Genomic DNA, 17,671 nt, shown 5'->3' on the forward strand with positions numbered 1-17,671 from the left:
TTTGCAATCAACTAAAATTGTTTTCTGTGTGACAATTTAGTTCTTTGTAATTAACATTGAAGTGACAATTGTAAACGGAGAGATGAAAGACACAATCCCAGTTCTCTGGAAATTGACTATTGAAAATTTTGGTCTGTAATGAAAGTTAAAGCCTTTCATATGATAGGCTCATTTTAGCTAACAGACACAGAAATGGTACTTCATTTGCATCTAACCCATGGAAACTAAAAATATTAATTAGGACAACTGCAAATAACAGGTGTTAAACAAAAGGCTCGATATGTCTGAAATTTTAACTCTTAAAGTGCTACTATCTCAGGGGTGGATTTGTGAGATGATGGTTCCAGAAATATTAACTTGAGTTGAAACACAGCTCTTTCATTTTTTTTATACTGCAGACTCTCTCCCAGTGAGTATTCATACTTGTTTGATGAAAATCAGTATATAACTTCTTATTCCTCAGAAGCCCTGAAGACATAACATTGCTAAATTGAAAACACAAATGGCTTTATTACTTCTTGTGCAATATTCTACAAAAAAATCTAATTACTCACAGTCATGCAACCCTACTTGTGATGAAAAGGCTCCACAAGCAATACTTCCATCTCACCAATGCTTCAGGGATTTTAAAAGGACAGCAATGAATCAAATTTAAAGAATTCAGATCAACTTTTGCAGCAGCTCTCAAGTTTGCAGTTTGTATCAAGGGGATAGAGAATGCATTTGATAAAAGAATATAAAGAAATAGTGAATATGGAACTTCAAGGGAGAATTTTTACATTCAAGTAGATGTACACTAAAGGGTTTCATCAAGCTGAACACGAGCACACCTTGCTGCGTCTTCCTAAATCGCAGTCAGCCAAACTCTGTGAAGCCTTCCTCTCTTCCTCAAGGAAGGACAAATTTCTGAGTCCATACTGTCATCACACAGAAGAGCTTCCAGACCACACTCCAAATCCTCCGTGTACACACACAGATGCTCACTTCAGTGAGATGAGTGCAATTTTTTTCCCCTACCACACACTTCACGAGCCCAGGACAAGGCAGGATACTAAGGATAGCATGAAAAAATCCTAGTGCCATTTGAGACTTTCCTAACCCAAGAAGAAAGTTCCTACGCCCCCAGTGCTTTAAACCAACAGCCAGGATCACCCCAATGCCAATGCCAATGGCATCTGGCTTCTGCTACACAGGAAACAGGCTCTTCTGCTTTGAATGACAGCTGCTCTTTGCACAACTTTTTTCGTATGAGGCTCCCCTTCCAGTCAGTTTCCTGGGTAATTTCACCAGATTTCTCATAAGGTGGAGGGAAAACGGACACCCTGACAAATGATTCCTGCCAGGAAGCAACATCCACTTTTAAACAACCCATCATCAGGACTACGCACATGCTTCATTTAAATATACTATTTTCATTGCCTTTTCTGACATTGATAATAGAGAGAGTAATTATATAACTCAAAGGTTCTGCAATAAATACCACTGTGTGGTTTACTATGGCCAGAGAAATATATTTTCTGTCTCAATCTTTAAAACTATGACAATATACGCAATCTTCTCCACATTTCCTTATCTATTAAAGCAAACCTAAATGTTTCTCTAGGAAGTGCATCATGTGTGATCAACATGAGGTGGGAAATAATAGCTCACAAGCCGTGCAGGTAAAAATGAACACACAGCACAACTTAAAGCTTTGCAAAGCAGCAGAACACTTGGAAACAAATGAGTAGTTCAAAAAGAGAGATGACCCATATAACATGTATCAATAGGTCTAATCAGCACTGACAGACCTTTTCTCACCACAGACATCTATGGAGAATGGGGGTTTTTTCAAGACGTGTAGCATATAAAAAGGTAGTGTTTGTTATTTCTGCCACCCAATTTCTGACTGCTTCATGAAGCCTAATATCCATTACTGTCTACAGTAAACTGTTTTGGTCTCCAGTTTTGCTACATTAGGCAACTACAAAATGCAGAGACTTAAATACATATGTATCTTGGAGTTGTAATGCCTCATGGTTTGGTTTTTATTATTCAGAAAGAAAAAGACTAGGTCTTGACTTTACATCCTCCATGCTAATTGCTGTTATCTAAAACTAAAGTATTTGTTTGAGTGAAGAAAGAAATCCATAGTACTGAAGAAGAGTTTTATCCATGCAAAGCCAACTGAGCTGAATTCATAAAGCCACCATAGAGACAGCCAAATCAAGAGAAAATAAGCAGAGAAAGTGAACATGAGATTTCACTAGATAACAGTGACTTCAAAGATATTCTTTCTTCTTCTGTCTCCTTCCTAATATCTCTTGTTTTAGATAACCCAAATCACCATTACAAAGTGTAAAATGCTGAAGCAAACTAATCAAAGGAAAATGCCACCATATTAAGCAAGTTAAATGTGGAGACATCAAATGCATGACTGAAACTTCTGAGATTGCTATTCTGCAGCAAACATCAGTATTTCAAGATTTTTCCACTGAATGAAAAAAACACCACAGCAGATTTAAATTCTTACTTGTTCATACACAGTACAATTACGTACTGCTGAGTTACTCATCGCATTAATTGTAATTAATGCTAATGTCAATAACTGATGCTAAAGCAGCAATGCTGGCAATACCAAGATAACATACATATTTAAGGTCATAATTTCTGCTCAAACTGATGATAAAAATCACCTTCTCCTCTTGCAATATTTTCCTCTGCTGTAATTCATTCAAAATAGATGTTGTATGGCCAGGACTATTTGCTTAAAAGAACATTTTAATGTAGAGTCCTCTACAGGACTTTCCTGTTGTCAGGAATTTCCTGTTCAATAGCATACAAAATCACTTAACTGCTGAATCTCAGCAGTTCCTAGCTATTCCTCCTTGCTATTCCTAGCAGGAGTCATTACTGATATACATCTGAAACCCACCTTACTTAACTCAGCTACAGTAAACATGAGACTGGGGAAAATTTTGAAAAATATTCTGTGTTATCATAAAAAGTGCCAAAGTCATCAACTTAGCCTGAGAAATGTAGGTCAAAGCAGAGTACTCCTAAAAAGTGCACAAAGTTAATTTCTGTGACAGTGGAGTTACTGTCCTTTCTTTTATGAAACTGAGTCCTAAGTTGATTAATGGAATGCTGCATATTTTTACATTACCCGAGGGCATAAATGACTTGCATTAGAGCGCCTGGAACTGCTTCATCAATTGATTAAAGAAATGAAGTTTGAGAGAACTATCTGAGAACTGACCAGAAAAACACTTTTTGGTGTTCACTTTTTGGTGATCACAGACTCTACTAAGGCCTAGAATAATATTTTGTTTGACTAGAAAGAAAAATTATCCTCACTTGTGTTACTAATACTTGTATTCTGTCCTCATTTTTATGCAGAATAAAAAATATAAGAATACCAGCCTGGAACTGAACTAAAATTTGGCAATTGTAAAGAATTTAAAGGCTATTCCTGTGAGACCTGCTATAAAACACTGAAAACTCCTTCAAGCAGGTACATACAGAGCTGATGTAATGTATGTCAGGAAAACCCTCGTTTACAGTTTGCTGACAGAAGTGTCATCCAAAAGACTCTGTACTTAAGACAACTGCAAACATGTGAAAGTTAATTCAATCTCTGTCCAGCCTTTCTGAAACTGGACTACTTCCTAAATTTTAATCTAGTTTTTCAAATCGCAAGTTTGCATCTCTGGAGAGGTGCAAGACCAGCCTGTGTTAACGGCAAACATGAACGTACATGTTCTACTTGTTATAAACCTCTTATTTCAGAGGCTGTCTTCCTCTGACTTCTCACCTGCTCTGGCAATCTGAAGGCACGTTTTGCTAGTGTTGTTGTACTGATTAGTATTTTATTATATACTATACTAGTAGAAAACTAGCAAATAGTCAATATTATTAGTATTTTGCAATAATATTAGAACATTAAAGCTCATGAGGGAAAAAATGAAAAGTCCGGGTGGCAGAAAAGAAAAAAATGCTCAGGCTACTGTATGCTTTGTGTGCTGAGACACAGAAAATTCACCAGTCCTGATATATAAACTGTTTAAGAGCTCCTTCTCGAACCTGAAGAAACCCAATTTTACACAGATTCACCACTTACCATAGAACAAATCTGTCAGTTCACAGATCACAGTAGCTAACTAGGTTTCATGTTAGCACTGAAGAATTGTTCTCAAAGACCATGGTACATAAAATATGAAAGCAAAATAAATACAAATTCACAGCCATTTTAATTGATTTACAACAAAATTACTTTTTATCTAGATAGCCAATTAATTACACATGAAACACAAATTCACATTCCCCTTTTATGCATTAATTTGGCTACCCATAATAATATAACAGTGAAATAACAACAGGCAAAATCTATGAGGCATATAGAAACTCCAAACAATATTTCATGGCATGGAGCAGGTTCCTTTACTAGAGACATTATTTAGATTACAGTCCCCTATCTAACAAGAGATATTCCATACCTGCCATACAAGTATGTGACTATTTTCATAATAGTCCACAATCCAGTAAAATGAAGTTTTCAAAAGACAGTCACAGGTGACATCTTGCTATCAACTGAAGGAACATCAATTGAAAAGACAGGTTCATTCTTTTGTGAGACCAATGTAATGGAAGGATTACCACAGGATTATCTCCAGGATAACTGACAGCCTACATGCAGCTCCAAAAAGCCTTTAAAATTCATCATATGTTCAACATTCTTCTGGAAGAACACAAGTTTATTTTTATTCTTAGAATAGGAAAGCAAAAGAGAAAAAAAAACCCCACAAAATCAAAACAGAAGCAAATAACACTTCCTGCAGGTTCAAGAACGATAAAAACCACAGAACCACAGTGGAAGCACTGATGAGCTTCCCCCTTTAATGACAGATCTTCTACCAAAATACAATGGTCCCTTCCCTCCTAGTGCTATGCTGAGAAAAACCATAAAGTCCATCATGCACAGATGAAAACTGAAGAGGGACAAAGGAGAGAGATGCCACCACCACACAATCAGCCCCCCCTCACTGACAAATGCTACACAGTAGCCAAGAGAGAATAATTATTCTTTTGTTAAATCTCAGTGTTTCTTTACAACAGGAAAAAAAAAACAAAACTAAATCCCTGTCACCTCCATCAGGCATCCCTTTTAATTGCTTCCTGATTTAGACTTCTTTTGATCGAGATGCAAATACTGACTTCTGTGCTTCATTCCACTTCCAATGTGCTTCACAAAACCAAGATAAATTTAGACTATCCTTTCACGCTGAAAGTGCTGCAGAAACACCGTACCATTTGCAGACTATATCTTCCAATATTAACTAGCCAAATTGTAACCCAAACTGTATCAAGAACCACATGTAATTTGCCATAAACCAGCATCAGGATTGCATTTTCCTAATGCAATGAAGAACAGCATTAATGAAGACTTACTATGATGCTCTAAGATACTAATTCTGTTGTAAACCAGCTTTATAGAGTTATTTATTATTTTCCTTTATGAAGTTAGGATAGCAGAATGGGTAAAATAAGTAGCACAGAGGAAAAAGCTTAAAAAAGTATGTTTGAGTTCAACTGCTTTCAAGAGAACCTTAAGTCATAACTAGAAGGAGAATCAAATTATTACATCAATGAAGGAAAAGACACATAAGCAAATATATAGAGCAGTTATAATTCATTCCAATAAAAAACAACTCTGGGGGAAGTTCAAAGACTTGCTCTTGCCTCAGGCACAGAGCCAAATATATACCAACTGTAAATAAAGGCAACAGTACATTAACAACTTACCCCAAGTTAAATTACAGCAAAAAGTATGACTGCAGTAACTGCCCATATGTTAGTTCCTTCCCTTAGGCAAACATGAAGCTCCTTACTGTACCCCTCAAGGGTAAATTACAATTATCTTGCATTTATCACAGGGTAGGATTATATGCTTAGGCAACACCCATTGCTGCAAAACTTTGTGGTATATTAAGTTGTGTAATACCATCAGCTGAGATATAGCTGACAATTTTTGTATGTCTAAAATATAAATGCAAAATTTGACTTATTAATTTCTACTACTACTACTCTTTTTTATTATTTTCACAGAAATAACAAAAGCAAATGCATTTAATGTCAAATATAAACCAACAAGTGGCAGAATGTGCCACAGTTAAAAAGTATCTCCAAAGATATTTCTGAAGCTACACTTTGGAAGTGTTGACAAAGTGTTTTGACATCTGTGGTATTCTCCCACACATGCATATTTCTCTTTCCTTTAGCTGAAAATGTTCACCAATTTCATTTATAAAACTTCATGCTGAAAATTTTGGAATTTTGGAAATGGAGATCACTGATCTCTAACATACACCTTAACTCAGTCATCCCCCTTCCTCACAGAAACTGACTGGTAGTCTTCAGAACTCACCATAAACACAGATCATTATTACAAACACTAAAAATTGAACTCCCCTTGACCAACAGATGGTGACATTTCTGGAAAGCAAGCAGATTCTAGTTTGCAATAGTTCACTTTGGAATGAGGTATAGCAGTGAAGAATCTGGCACAAACAGTGAAGAATCCGGCACTCTTTCCATGGACCTCTTAAGACACAGATTCTTAGACTCAGGATGGATTTCTAAGAACCACATCTCTTTTAGCACAGCTTATTCCTCTGGCACAGCTTTGAGTAGGAAGCTGCAAAAGACAAGGGTACTAGAGTACTAAAGAACCTGCAGGATGAGGTGTTAGGCAAATACAAATGCACCAAACAATTTATTAACATTCACCTTTGCTGATTCAACAGGCTGAGGCAGATCTCATGGCACAGTCCCTTAAGCTTCAGCACAGTGAACAAAACACCCAATTTGTTCTAATACAGCAGCCTTATCTCCCCAAAGTGCTCCTTCCACACCCAGAAGATTTATCTAGACCCAGAAGATTTATTTGTCACGTGGAGTCCAAAATGCTTTCGGTTCTCCATAGGCTTCAGAAAGGAAGTATTAGGAAGTATTCAAAATGCACCTTTTTATAACAGAAAGCATGGAGAGTGGGATACAGCTCCATAGTCTGTTGCTCAGCTGCAAGGGCAACTCAACTTCACAGCAGCCCTTTTTCACTCTGTCACCTTCCTGTGCTGTTTCTTACAGCAGTTCTTGGTTTTACTCCAAACTGGGGACACAGGAACTGGCCACAAAAAAATGACCAGAGAAATTTCATTGTCTATGAAGAACACAGAGCATGGAAATGCTTGAAGTAAGCAAAGCAAATACTATCCCTTGATTCATCTACGATACTGGAAATAAAAACACCAGCAAATCTAAGTCAACATAAATTACCTTAAATGTCTTATATCTGAAATATGATAATACTTCTTATGAATGGTTACTACATTGTGGGCAGAAGCAAAAGTCTTTTCCTTTCACAGACATTAGTGTTTCTCAAAAGTATACTTTTACAATTCCGTAACGCATATTTCTAAAAAAAAAAGGATTAGAAGTCAAATTTCACATCTAAATGAAAAGTCACAGCTCAGACTGATAATAAGCCAACCTCATAATGATGAGCAATATTTCTTAGTTTCTTGAGAACCAAAGGCGAGTATAACAAAGATGGGAAGGCCTGAAGCTTCAGTCAGATCTATCCAGATTAGTGCAGACAAGGGCAGGTCTATGGCATGTTGCAACAGAAACTTACAGTAAAACCTATCCCTTCTTCCATAAATAAACCCTAACACCAAAACCCAACCCACATTTAAAATACAACAACTCTTCCAAAACTGTAACACTTAGCACTACTTACAAGTTACTGAACATTATACGGAAATGCACTCAGGTATCCCTGTTCTCGAAATTCTAATATGAAGAATAAATCCTGAATAAAATACATTATGCAGCCATTCTTCTCATGTTTATTTACATGTTCTGCCATAACTTAAAAGTATTACCAATTGTACTGCTATAATAACATACAAAGAGGTAAACCAATACTTTATATAGACTAAACTGCAAAGACAGGAGTTCATATGCAAGAGAACATCCCTTGCCCACACTGCAGGGCCAGTCCAGTGAAAGAAGATTACTACTACAAGTCACGTTCAACAGCTCAGACTTTTCATACACAAGACATCGGAGATTAAATATTGATTTTACATTATAGCTGTTCATTATCACTAGGAACACTCACTCCTTTTAGCTAAATTGTAGCCAATAATTTGATTAGTCATAACCCACAATGAAGACCAAATTACACAAAAAAATCCTGCAATAAGTTTTATAACATCTCTGCAACATCATGCTTCCTCCTTTAAATACTTAGCCACAATTTATGCAAGCTTGGCACATTGAATGTGGGATGTACTTCAGCTACACCTCCTATGGCCTGTCCAATATTAAAAATGTGAGCTGGAGACATTTCTTTCTATACAACTTTCTCGAATATTCCCTAAAATTCGGCTTTTTTTTGCACTTTTTGATAAGCATGAAGAAACATGAGAGATGATGCTTGGTTCACCAGAATTTCCTCTCAGCTGAAACTGCATTTGTAAACACATTTTGAAAAAGCCAAAACTCACATCTGGCATTGCCTCTATTCAAACACTTGGCAGAAAGAATTTGTTGAGAAGTTCCATCTGTGCTTCTCCTATAGCATCTACATGCCATTCAGATAGCAAGAAGCTTCATGGTGGGTTCCCACGATAGTCACAAGCAAGATGCACAGATCTAGTTTTAGAGGCAACTAAGCATAAGCTGCTCTTTGGAAGTACCCCGGCATTTTTTCCTCTATTAGGCAGAAAATAAATTTGGCCCAAATAACTTGAAACAGATTCTTTGTTCAGTTCTTTGCTTCAAAGGCCAGATTCTTCCCAGTGCCCTGGTTTCTCTGTTGTAAAGCATAAACTAGATCCTACTGTCTCGTCAGCTGCAATTACTTTCTACAATTATAGGTGAGGCCAGGATCAGCATCAGAGTCAGCAGAACCTACACGCTCACCACCTTTGCACCCTGTGGTGTCAAAGCAGGGAGTTCTGGGCAAACCACAGAAAGGACTCAAAATGCTGCTGCACTGCACAAGGTAAGACCTTGCATCATTGCTGAGACACCTCTTTCCTTGTCTAACCCCAAAACCAGCATTATTCCATAGCAAGCAGCACACTTGGATCAATATTTCCTGAAATTAGCAGCAACTAACAGTTTCTAAATGCATTTTAAAGTGCACCCTTACTGACTGCAGCAAAAGCAACCATTAGCTATGACTTTCATGCAGAATTCATCCAAGTAGCCAATTTTTGATAAACAACTTATCCTGACCTGAGAACACTGCTAAGGGGTAGCTGTTAAAACATTAAACACAGATGTTGAGAGAGGGCAACACAGTAACAGTGTAAAGCATCTACTACACAGATGCAGTTACTGACAACTCTTAATCCTGACAGGCTGTGTGAGCTACAAAACAGGTTCGCATATTGGAACATTATATAACAAAATTGGTGATAAGCTATTAAAAAAAAAGATGTCTTGCTCCTAATTTTGTTAATAAACACTTCCAGGAAAGAGCTGTAGTGCCCTACATATGTTTTAATCTTGTTTTATAAGTCAAAGCCCTAGCAAAATAATGTATTTATTCAGCAGCTATGATTCTGATGAATCATTCCTTGCACCCAAAAATAATTTTAGACACATGAGTGCTAAACTCATGACAGCTCAGCAGAACCTTGCACTGGAGAAGCGTGCAGCTGTTTTAACATGGGAATCACAAAGAGCAACTTTCTCGGAGGAGAAAACTGCTGTAAGACCTTTTATCACAGGGAGAGAACATATCTGTCAGGACAACCCAAGAAGCAGAAGAGTGACTACCTGCTCAAATAAAAAAATAAAAAAGGTCAGCATAATGGGCTTCCCCCACATTGTTCATGAGAGTGAAGGGCAGGAAGGCTGACCTTATGAAATCATTTCAAGTAATTAAAGTACTGATCAACAAGTTCATCGGCTGGAGCTCTGAAGCTTGACACAATGAGACCAATCTCCTGTTCTTTCCTCACTAGGAAAACAGCTATAAAATGGCATTGCTTGGAGGAAAGTAGAAGAGCGAAGACAGACAGGAGGGGTTTTTGCTTGGTTTTTGTTTGTTTTAAGGTATTTGGTACAAGTCTGCCACAGGAAGGAGGAACAAGGACTGATATGTAGAATCAACAGATAGCTACCCAAATGTCTGTCCTGGCATTGTGCCAGTTTGATATGACTCACACCCGCAATATTTTGATTAACAAGCTTTGGAAGGAGTTCAGTATTTTATCCACTACAAGACCCATGACACATATTGTAAAAACACTGAAGTCTACTGTAGTTTGACAAGAAAGTGTCAAACTGGTTTCCGGGTTTTGAAAAGTATGAGAATTTGTTTCCTCAGAAACCTCTTCACAGGCCTACTCATGCTACAATAGTATTCTATTACAAAGTAATAGAATAATTAGAATAAGTAGATAGAATAGTAAATAAAATAAGTAATCCAAAGTATTCTATATCTGCTGCAAAAAGAACCAAAAAGAATAAAGTAGGCAAAAGCAACTTAAATCATTTCATAATACTCTACACAAGGCTCTGTCCTAAACCCTTTCTCATTCTTTGGATAAAATGGTAATTAGAAAAACCAGAGTAGAGAGGGCCCTCCTGTGAGCACAGACATCTCATTTTTTTTCTGCAAATGAAACACTTCTGGAAAATTGATCACAAATCATTTGTCTTTACTACAACTGAAAATGTGACTGTATAAATAAAGGTAGCAAAGATGATATTTAACAACCCAGCTATGAAAGACATGACATCAAGCAAGACATGGTGATGTTTCTGCCTGTGGGCAATGGTCAGTTCTCAACACTTCCCTTGTGCTATTCCAGCAAACCCCACATAAGTATATTAAGATGTTAAAGTGTTATGATCACATAACCATGTGGCAACAGAACGTCAGCAATTTTTTTGTAAATACATTTTCTCAGGTGATTAACAGCAGTGGTTCAAACAAAAGAGAACCACACTGCCTGCAAAGAAGCATCTTTCATCCCTGCCCAGTGCAAGTTTTACCACTAAAATACCAGCATGTAAGTGGCTGATCCAATGTTCACTATGGCAATGGAAACTCTTCTTAGCCAATGATTATAGAAAGACAGCTTAAGTCACTCCAACCATGACCTCCTAAGGTAAAGTAGCTGCTTACATGTAAAGCACTGGCTCCATTTGCAGTCTGCTCTGTTTACAGCTGATCAGCACTGAGCCCTTCCTATGCCTGAACCCTTCTGCCCTTCTAATTTGCCTCCACTCTGAATGTTAGAATCAGAACAGCCATTTTTTAACCTGTCCATGTGGCTAAAACATAACAGACCAGGAACATCTACCACAATAAGGTGATCCATCAATCATTTTCTGTGAAATGATAATTTCGCTTACTTAAAAGACCTTGACTTCTCAGCATTCCTGATCTAAAACAGATGGATACATGTGTTTATAAATACAATAGGAACTGTAAAAATAAAACCAAAGGAGGACTTGATTTTGCCCACAGTGGATGAGAATTAACAGTGACATATTTAGACAGTCTTGAAAACTGAATAAGCAAGCAACAGATGAAAGACAGCAAAGACTTTTATACATGTATAAAGGCCTACCTCACACACAAGCACTTGGGCTTGGAAGCTCTTATTAGCTCTCCCTGGTCATTTCTTTAAAAAATATAAATATTAAAAAAAAGAGGACATAGTCCTTCCCAAACTTCAGATATGACAAAGATGTTATACACAGCAAAGTATTAGATGTTTAACCCTCAACACAGTACAGTCTTCTCCACTGCTGACATTCTGCAGCTGAATGCAGTCAGAAATTCAAAATTAATAGATCTGTAAATGAGGAAACAAGTCATTAACATGTCCAGTCAACTTCCTCAAAAAGCCATCTATGGTTCCTAGTGTCCCAGAGCCCAGAGACAGCCTTCAGTGGCAGAAGGGATGTACACAAGGTTGTCCTGAGCATACACACCAAAAAACTCAAACGAATCACCTTCCTAGTTACACCAGATCTGCCTCGTTTGTCTACTTCAACGGATTCACAGTAAATTCAGCCCATCCATTTGCAAGTCTGTGTTATAATTTTAGCCACAATGGCTCTGGGTGCCTCATTAACACTGGGGTAAATAAAAACATAACACTACTGCCAAAGACCACAACAAACACATAATCAAACCAGAAAGATAATGGGTGAACAAGTGACAAAGAACAGTAAATATTATTAATCTCGTATCAGGTTGAAAGCCATAGCAAAAAAAAAGAAACTAAAACAATGTGAAGCAGTAAGGCACAACAAACCATCCTCTCTACTCACTAAACACGTACACATGTTTATCTTATTACCATCTTACCAGCTATAGCCAACTAATTATTTTTTTTTTTTTTCACAAAATGTACAAGACCAAACTGTCTGATAACAGTGGGAGCTATAGTTGTGAGAAAGATTTAAATTAGAGAACCACTGCAAAAAATCCTCACTGCAGAGAAATTCAAAACAGCTTTGCAGCAGAAAATGCAGATCACCAGTATGGCTTTTCTCCATACATTATGTCATTTTGTTTACAGAATATGAAAAGAAATTAACATGTAAAACCAGCAATATTATAAAAACACTGGAACGTTAGCTCTAAAACATTTGTCATTTTACCACCTTAAAAACATTTATTAGAAGTAAAGGTAAGCTTCACTTCTTGTAGTGTGCTAGTTAACTGTTCAGCTGACATTAGAAAATCAAAACTGAAGTTATCAACTACTCACAGTTTTTTAGCTTTCAATCACTCTCCTGATACACTGGAAATCTATCATATATTCCTTTAAGTAGTTCTTCATCTTTAGAAATAATTGTTACCAATGGGAATAATACAGCGAGAGATATGTGAAAGAGCTACTTAAATCTTGCTGGGGAAAAGCACCCAAAATAACACGGATATGAAGAATTATACAGAAACCCTATTTTAAGAAAGTATAACATGCAAAAGCTTCCATTTAAAGTCTAATGCTGCTACCACAAATTAATTACAGGAATAAAAAAAAGAAATTCAAAACCATACCTTTAGATACAGCTTGGTTTTGAATCTGTTAAAAGAAGTCTAAAAGTCTAACATATAATATATATATATGTGTGTGTTTGTGCATATATATGTATGTTAGCTTTTTTATCTTAGAAAAGATTACAAAGCCTTAAAGAGTTTTACTTCTAAAGTGAAACTACATGGTAAACTTGGCCAGTTGATAACATTCCAAATACAAACACAACAGAGCCAAGAACATCAAAGGAAATCTAATCTCTTTTCTTACAGATTGAAAAATCTAAACTATAGCAAGATCATGTAATTTTCTTATATACTTTCAATCACACAGTAAGACAAAAAAATGTGCTGCAAACAAAGCAGCCAAAACCAACCAAAGCAGCCAAAATCAACCAGAGTTGCCTGATCTAAAAAAAGAAAAATAAAAAAGATCATAGCTTTTGAGTCAGAAGTAAGGTTTGAACTTCACTTTCAATTTTAGTGTCATTAAAACTACTTAAATTCATATTTTAAATAACAGCTGAATTTCAGAACTTCTGCTTTGTCACTACAGCTCATAATACAGCAACACTTTAAAATATTTTAATACTTGCAAAAGCCTTAACTTTGTAAGAAGACAAAAGTCATATATACTCGAAATATACCTACCTTCCCAGTGTTTTAGCTGTCTTCTCACACCAGTTTTCTCTTTGTGAAATTAAGTGTTGTGAAAATTAGGTGTCATGAAAAACTTCAGTAGCAAAATGAAAAAACACAAACACCAGCAGAAATTTTCTCTAGGTAGGCTTTCCTGTCAATTTTCTGTGTGCATGCCTTTCATTCTTGCCCCTCCTCCCATTATAAATCTATTGTACAGAACAGGCAAGATGCCCTAGCACTTCCCAGATGTGGTATGCTTGCTCCAGTAAGATACAACCAGTCATGGTACAAAAAGCCAGAGAGAGTCACACACTCACCCTCCTTAAGCTGTTTCTAGAACCTCTTGGCTGTGTAGTGAAAAATTACCAGAGTAATCAGAACAACCTACGGTACAACAAACAGTCAAAAAAAAAAAAAAGTATTGTGTGTGCCATCCTCACACAGTTTTTTCTCCCTGCAGCAAGCTTGCACTACCAACCCAAGCAAGAACTTGCACACCATGCTAAAATTGAAGTAGGCCTATGCTGCAAGATACATTTCTTGCTCCTAATGTTCCAGGTGAAAGAGTTTCAATTGCACATGGTATATATGCCTGGTTTTCTGTGGACTTCAGTAATCTTCCTGCTCTGTTGACTTCAGCTTGATACTAAATGAAACAGAATATGCCTGAGATAAAAGTAGCACAGTAAGAGAATGTGCATTTGCCAACCATAGACAGAGACTTCAGAGCATTCTGGATAACAAATAATTATGTGTTCAAAGAAAGTAATAAAAAATCAGGCATAATAATTCAAGGAAATATTGTTGAAACTAGAAAGAAAAATACTGCATCTACCAATTCTGGTCTCTATCTGTAGTCTCCCTGTCACATACTGAACTTCCTCAGCTACTTTGCCAACAAGTTCCATCAGTGTTCTTCTAGATTATTTCTTGCCATCATTTTGTACATAGACTACTGAAAGCAAAGTTTAGTTATCTCAGTACAATGAAAAACACATCCTATTGACTGCTTCAGGGGAAAGAGATGGGTTGAACTTCTTCACTTTCAGATGTCTGCATGTAGATAAAGTTTCTGAATAAAAAGACAGAACTGACCACAGCTCCTACTAAGGAAAAAATTCTCTTAACATAAACTTCTGCTTTTGCTACGTCCAACACTACTTACCCTCTAGCCAGGAGATATACACAGGTGATTTAGAGAACATTTCTGTGGTTTAATCTAGGATAGACTAAATGCAAAAATTAATTACTACTCAGTAATTGCATTCATGTGGAGGAGTTTGGATATTTTTTCCCTCTGTGACAGGAATGATTATTAATGCATAGAACACCATAAAAATGCTGTGTTCTCTGGTTTCCTCCAAAGCCAGTTCGTAATAATCAAAATAGACCAATATTTTTAATCCTGTTTTAATCCTTACCTCAGCCTTTCCTCTTCTTTCTTACGAAGGCTGAAATCTCGCTGAACCACCTGGAGCACATGCTCTGCTTCTTCATCAGTCAAGCCAGAAAGATCCAGTTTTCTCCCCATTATACACTCGGTCCTGGATACGAATAACTATAAGGAATATCTGAAATCAGAAAAAATAAAACAGAAAAATAAATTGAAAGCACTCATAGTTTTCACAAGTGTGTGGAGATCACAGGCACAAAAAGAAAGCTGCTGCCATAAACATCAAAAAACATTTGAATATTTTTGTTTGGAAAATATCTTTTACACTGAGTCTAACGATTAACCTAGCACTGTCCAATCCACCATTAAACCATGTCATTAAGTGCCACACCTGCACATCTTTTTAATACCTTCAGGAATGGCAACTCAACGACTTCCCTGGGCAACCTGTTCAAATGTTTGACAAACCTTTCAGTGATGGAATTGCTTCTAAAATCCCACCTAAATTTCCCTCATACAACTTGAAGGATTTGATTCAGAATTATTTAGCAGGGAAAGCAATCACCCCCTCTTCAAATATAAATGAAAAAGATAAAAATGCTGAGGACAGACCACAGTATTGCTCTCAAAAAGAAACAAGTTTAACTAAGTCAGGTCAAATCAGGTTTAGACGTTTCTTAAGATTTTATAAAACTGCTTACAGTGCAATCCCTGCCACTGTGTACAAACAGAGAACATACTCTGCTGTAACACTCAGAAATGTTTTATACTGCCAACTAAGATACCAAGAATTACTTTAAAGCACCATTTAAAAAAAGTAAGTATATAAATTTTAAATGGATTTCCCAGAGTGACTGAAAAGATTTAGATGCCACCACTATAAGGCTGGAGGAGAAAAACTAGTAGTTAATATTATGTGTGAATTGAAGATACTATAAAATTTGAACTAGAGCTTGGTCCATTAAGTTTCACTAATTAAATTTGTTTTAATTTATTTTCTCATGACTTTTACTCATTTAATTGAATTCTCATAAAGTCAACTCTCAGTATTAACTTGTGTCATTTGATTTAAGCAATTATTTGGGCAATCATAGAGGTGTCCATCTCCACACTGTGTTACAGTTTCAGAAGCATAAGACAGTCTTTGCATCTCTGCTATGAGCCTCCAGCAAGGTGTACAATAACCATGAACACACTAAAGTTCCTACACAGTATGCAAGAGGCAACTGTTACTGACTCTTCATCCATGGTGAGCGGCAAGTAGATGTGGCTATGTAAAGCATCTAAGCTGGTTCTGGCTCAAAAAAAACCTCACCTCTAAGGAAAACTGCTACAATTAAGAGTTCCAAGTAGTACTGAAAGTAGAAGCATGGGGGAAAAAATCAGCTTTATTTTCTAAACATTTCTTTTGCTACTCAGATAATGATGTAGGATATGGTTGGCTGGGTTTTGTTTGTTTTTTGGGGATTTCGTTTTCCTTTGGGGTTTTTTTTGTTGGTTTGGTGGGGGTTTTTTTAGTACAATATTTACCTTCCTACAATCATCTGATTACCCTTCTTCAAACAAGAAAAACACACACAAGGAAGGCACTGCTTATGTTTTGGTTAGGCTGTTCATGAAGTTTAGAATAAACTCCTTGCTCAAGAAAACAACACTTCACCAAAACCAAGCAGATGATATACAAGCTTAGGTGAAATCAAGATAAGATCCCTCCAACAAGATACATGCTCACCATACAGCTGAAAAAAAGGGTCATAATGTTCTGGCTTGACTCTGACTCTACCAAGGAAGATGACAATGAGTATTTAATAAAGGCTATAAAAATTTGTTTCTAAAAAAAATTACCCTGATTTGCATAGAAGAAGAGTGGCAAAGATACAAAGGACTGTAATCTTCATTAATCTCACTTGCAAGACCAAGAATATATGCTAAAATTAAAGATTGGCTGAAACATAGCAAGGAACAACGGACAAGATGGGTTTTTTTCAATGCCACACGTGCATAAATCGTCTCAAAATTTTCAATGGAATATTAAGATCTTCCTCTGTCCCTTTACCTACAGTTCTTACACCAAAACATCACTGAGCACTGGCAAGGAAAAGAAAATGGTTTGCTGAGGTAACACTCAAAGACAGAGCATGAAATGCCCTGGGACACATCCTTCCCTTCCAGCTTTGGGATATCTGCTCAGCTCTTCCCACACGAACATTTGAGTGCAAAGACACCTCTGCCTTTCTAAAAGCATGGAAGGGCTTCACTACAGGAGAGCCACATCCATGGGGAAGTAAGCAGGGCTCTTCCAAGTAACTTTTTTCATGCACATACACTAAAACGGAAAATAGAGGGTACACAGCAAAAGGAAATAAAACTTTCTTTAAGCAATTCCTGGAGCCAGTAGAGACACCTGCATGCCAGGGCTACAGTCTTCTGAGACAAAAGATGATGAAGGTAAATGGAATTTCATCTTTGATCTCCTAGTATCTTAAGCATCAAGTTAACAACCGTAATTAACATTTTCATGATAAGTTCTCCCTTCAGGTCTTCATCAAAACCCTTTTGGAAATGGTTTAAAAATCAAT

The 17,671-nt window shown here is 36.8% G+C and overlaps 1 protein-coding gene across 6 annotated transcripts in view; it reads right to left on the reverse strand.

Moving 5' to 3' along the window:
• Positions 1 to 17,671, reverse strand: part of LOC120503149 (myosin VIIA and Rab interacting protein) — a 208,808-nt gene that overhangs the window by 179,795 nt on the left and 11,342 nt on the right. For all 6 annotated transcript variants that reach the window (XM_039711375.1, XM_039711357.1, XM_039711349.1 and 3 more), the window contains exon 2: positions 15,121 to 15,270. In XM_039711375.1, coding sequence (XP_039567309.1) covers positions 15,121 to 15,230 — 110 coding nt within the window. In that variant the 5' untranslated portion in view covers positions 15,231 to 15,270. The remainder of the gene's footprint in view (positions 1 to 15,120; positions 15,271 to 17,671) is intronic.

The sequence above is a fragment of the Passer montanus genome, unplaced genomic scaffold, assembly GCF_014805655.1.
Source record: "Passer montanus isolate IOZ18808 unplaced genomic scaffold, ASM1480565v1 scaffold10, whole genome shotgun sequence".
Taxonomy (NCBI): domain Eukaryota; kingdom Metazoa; phylum Chordata; class Aves; order Passeriformes; family Passeridae; genus Passer; species Passer montanus.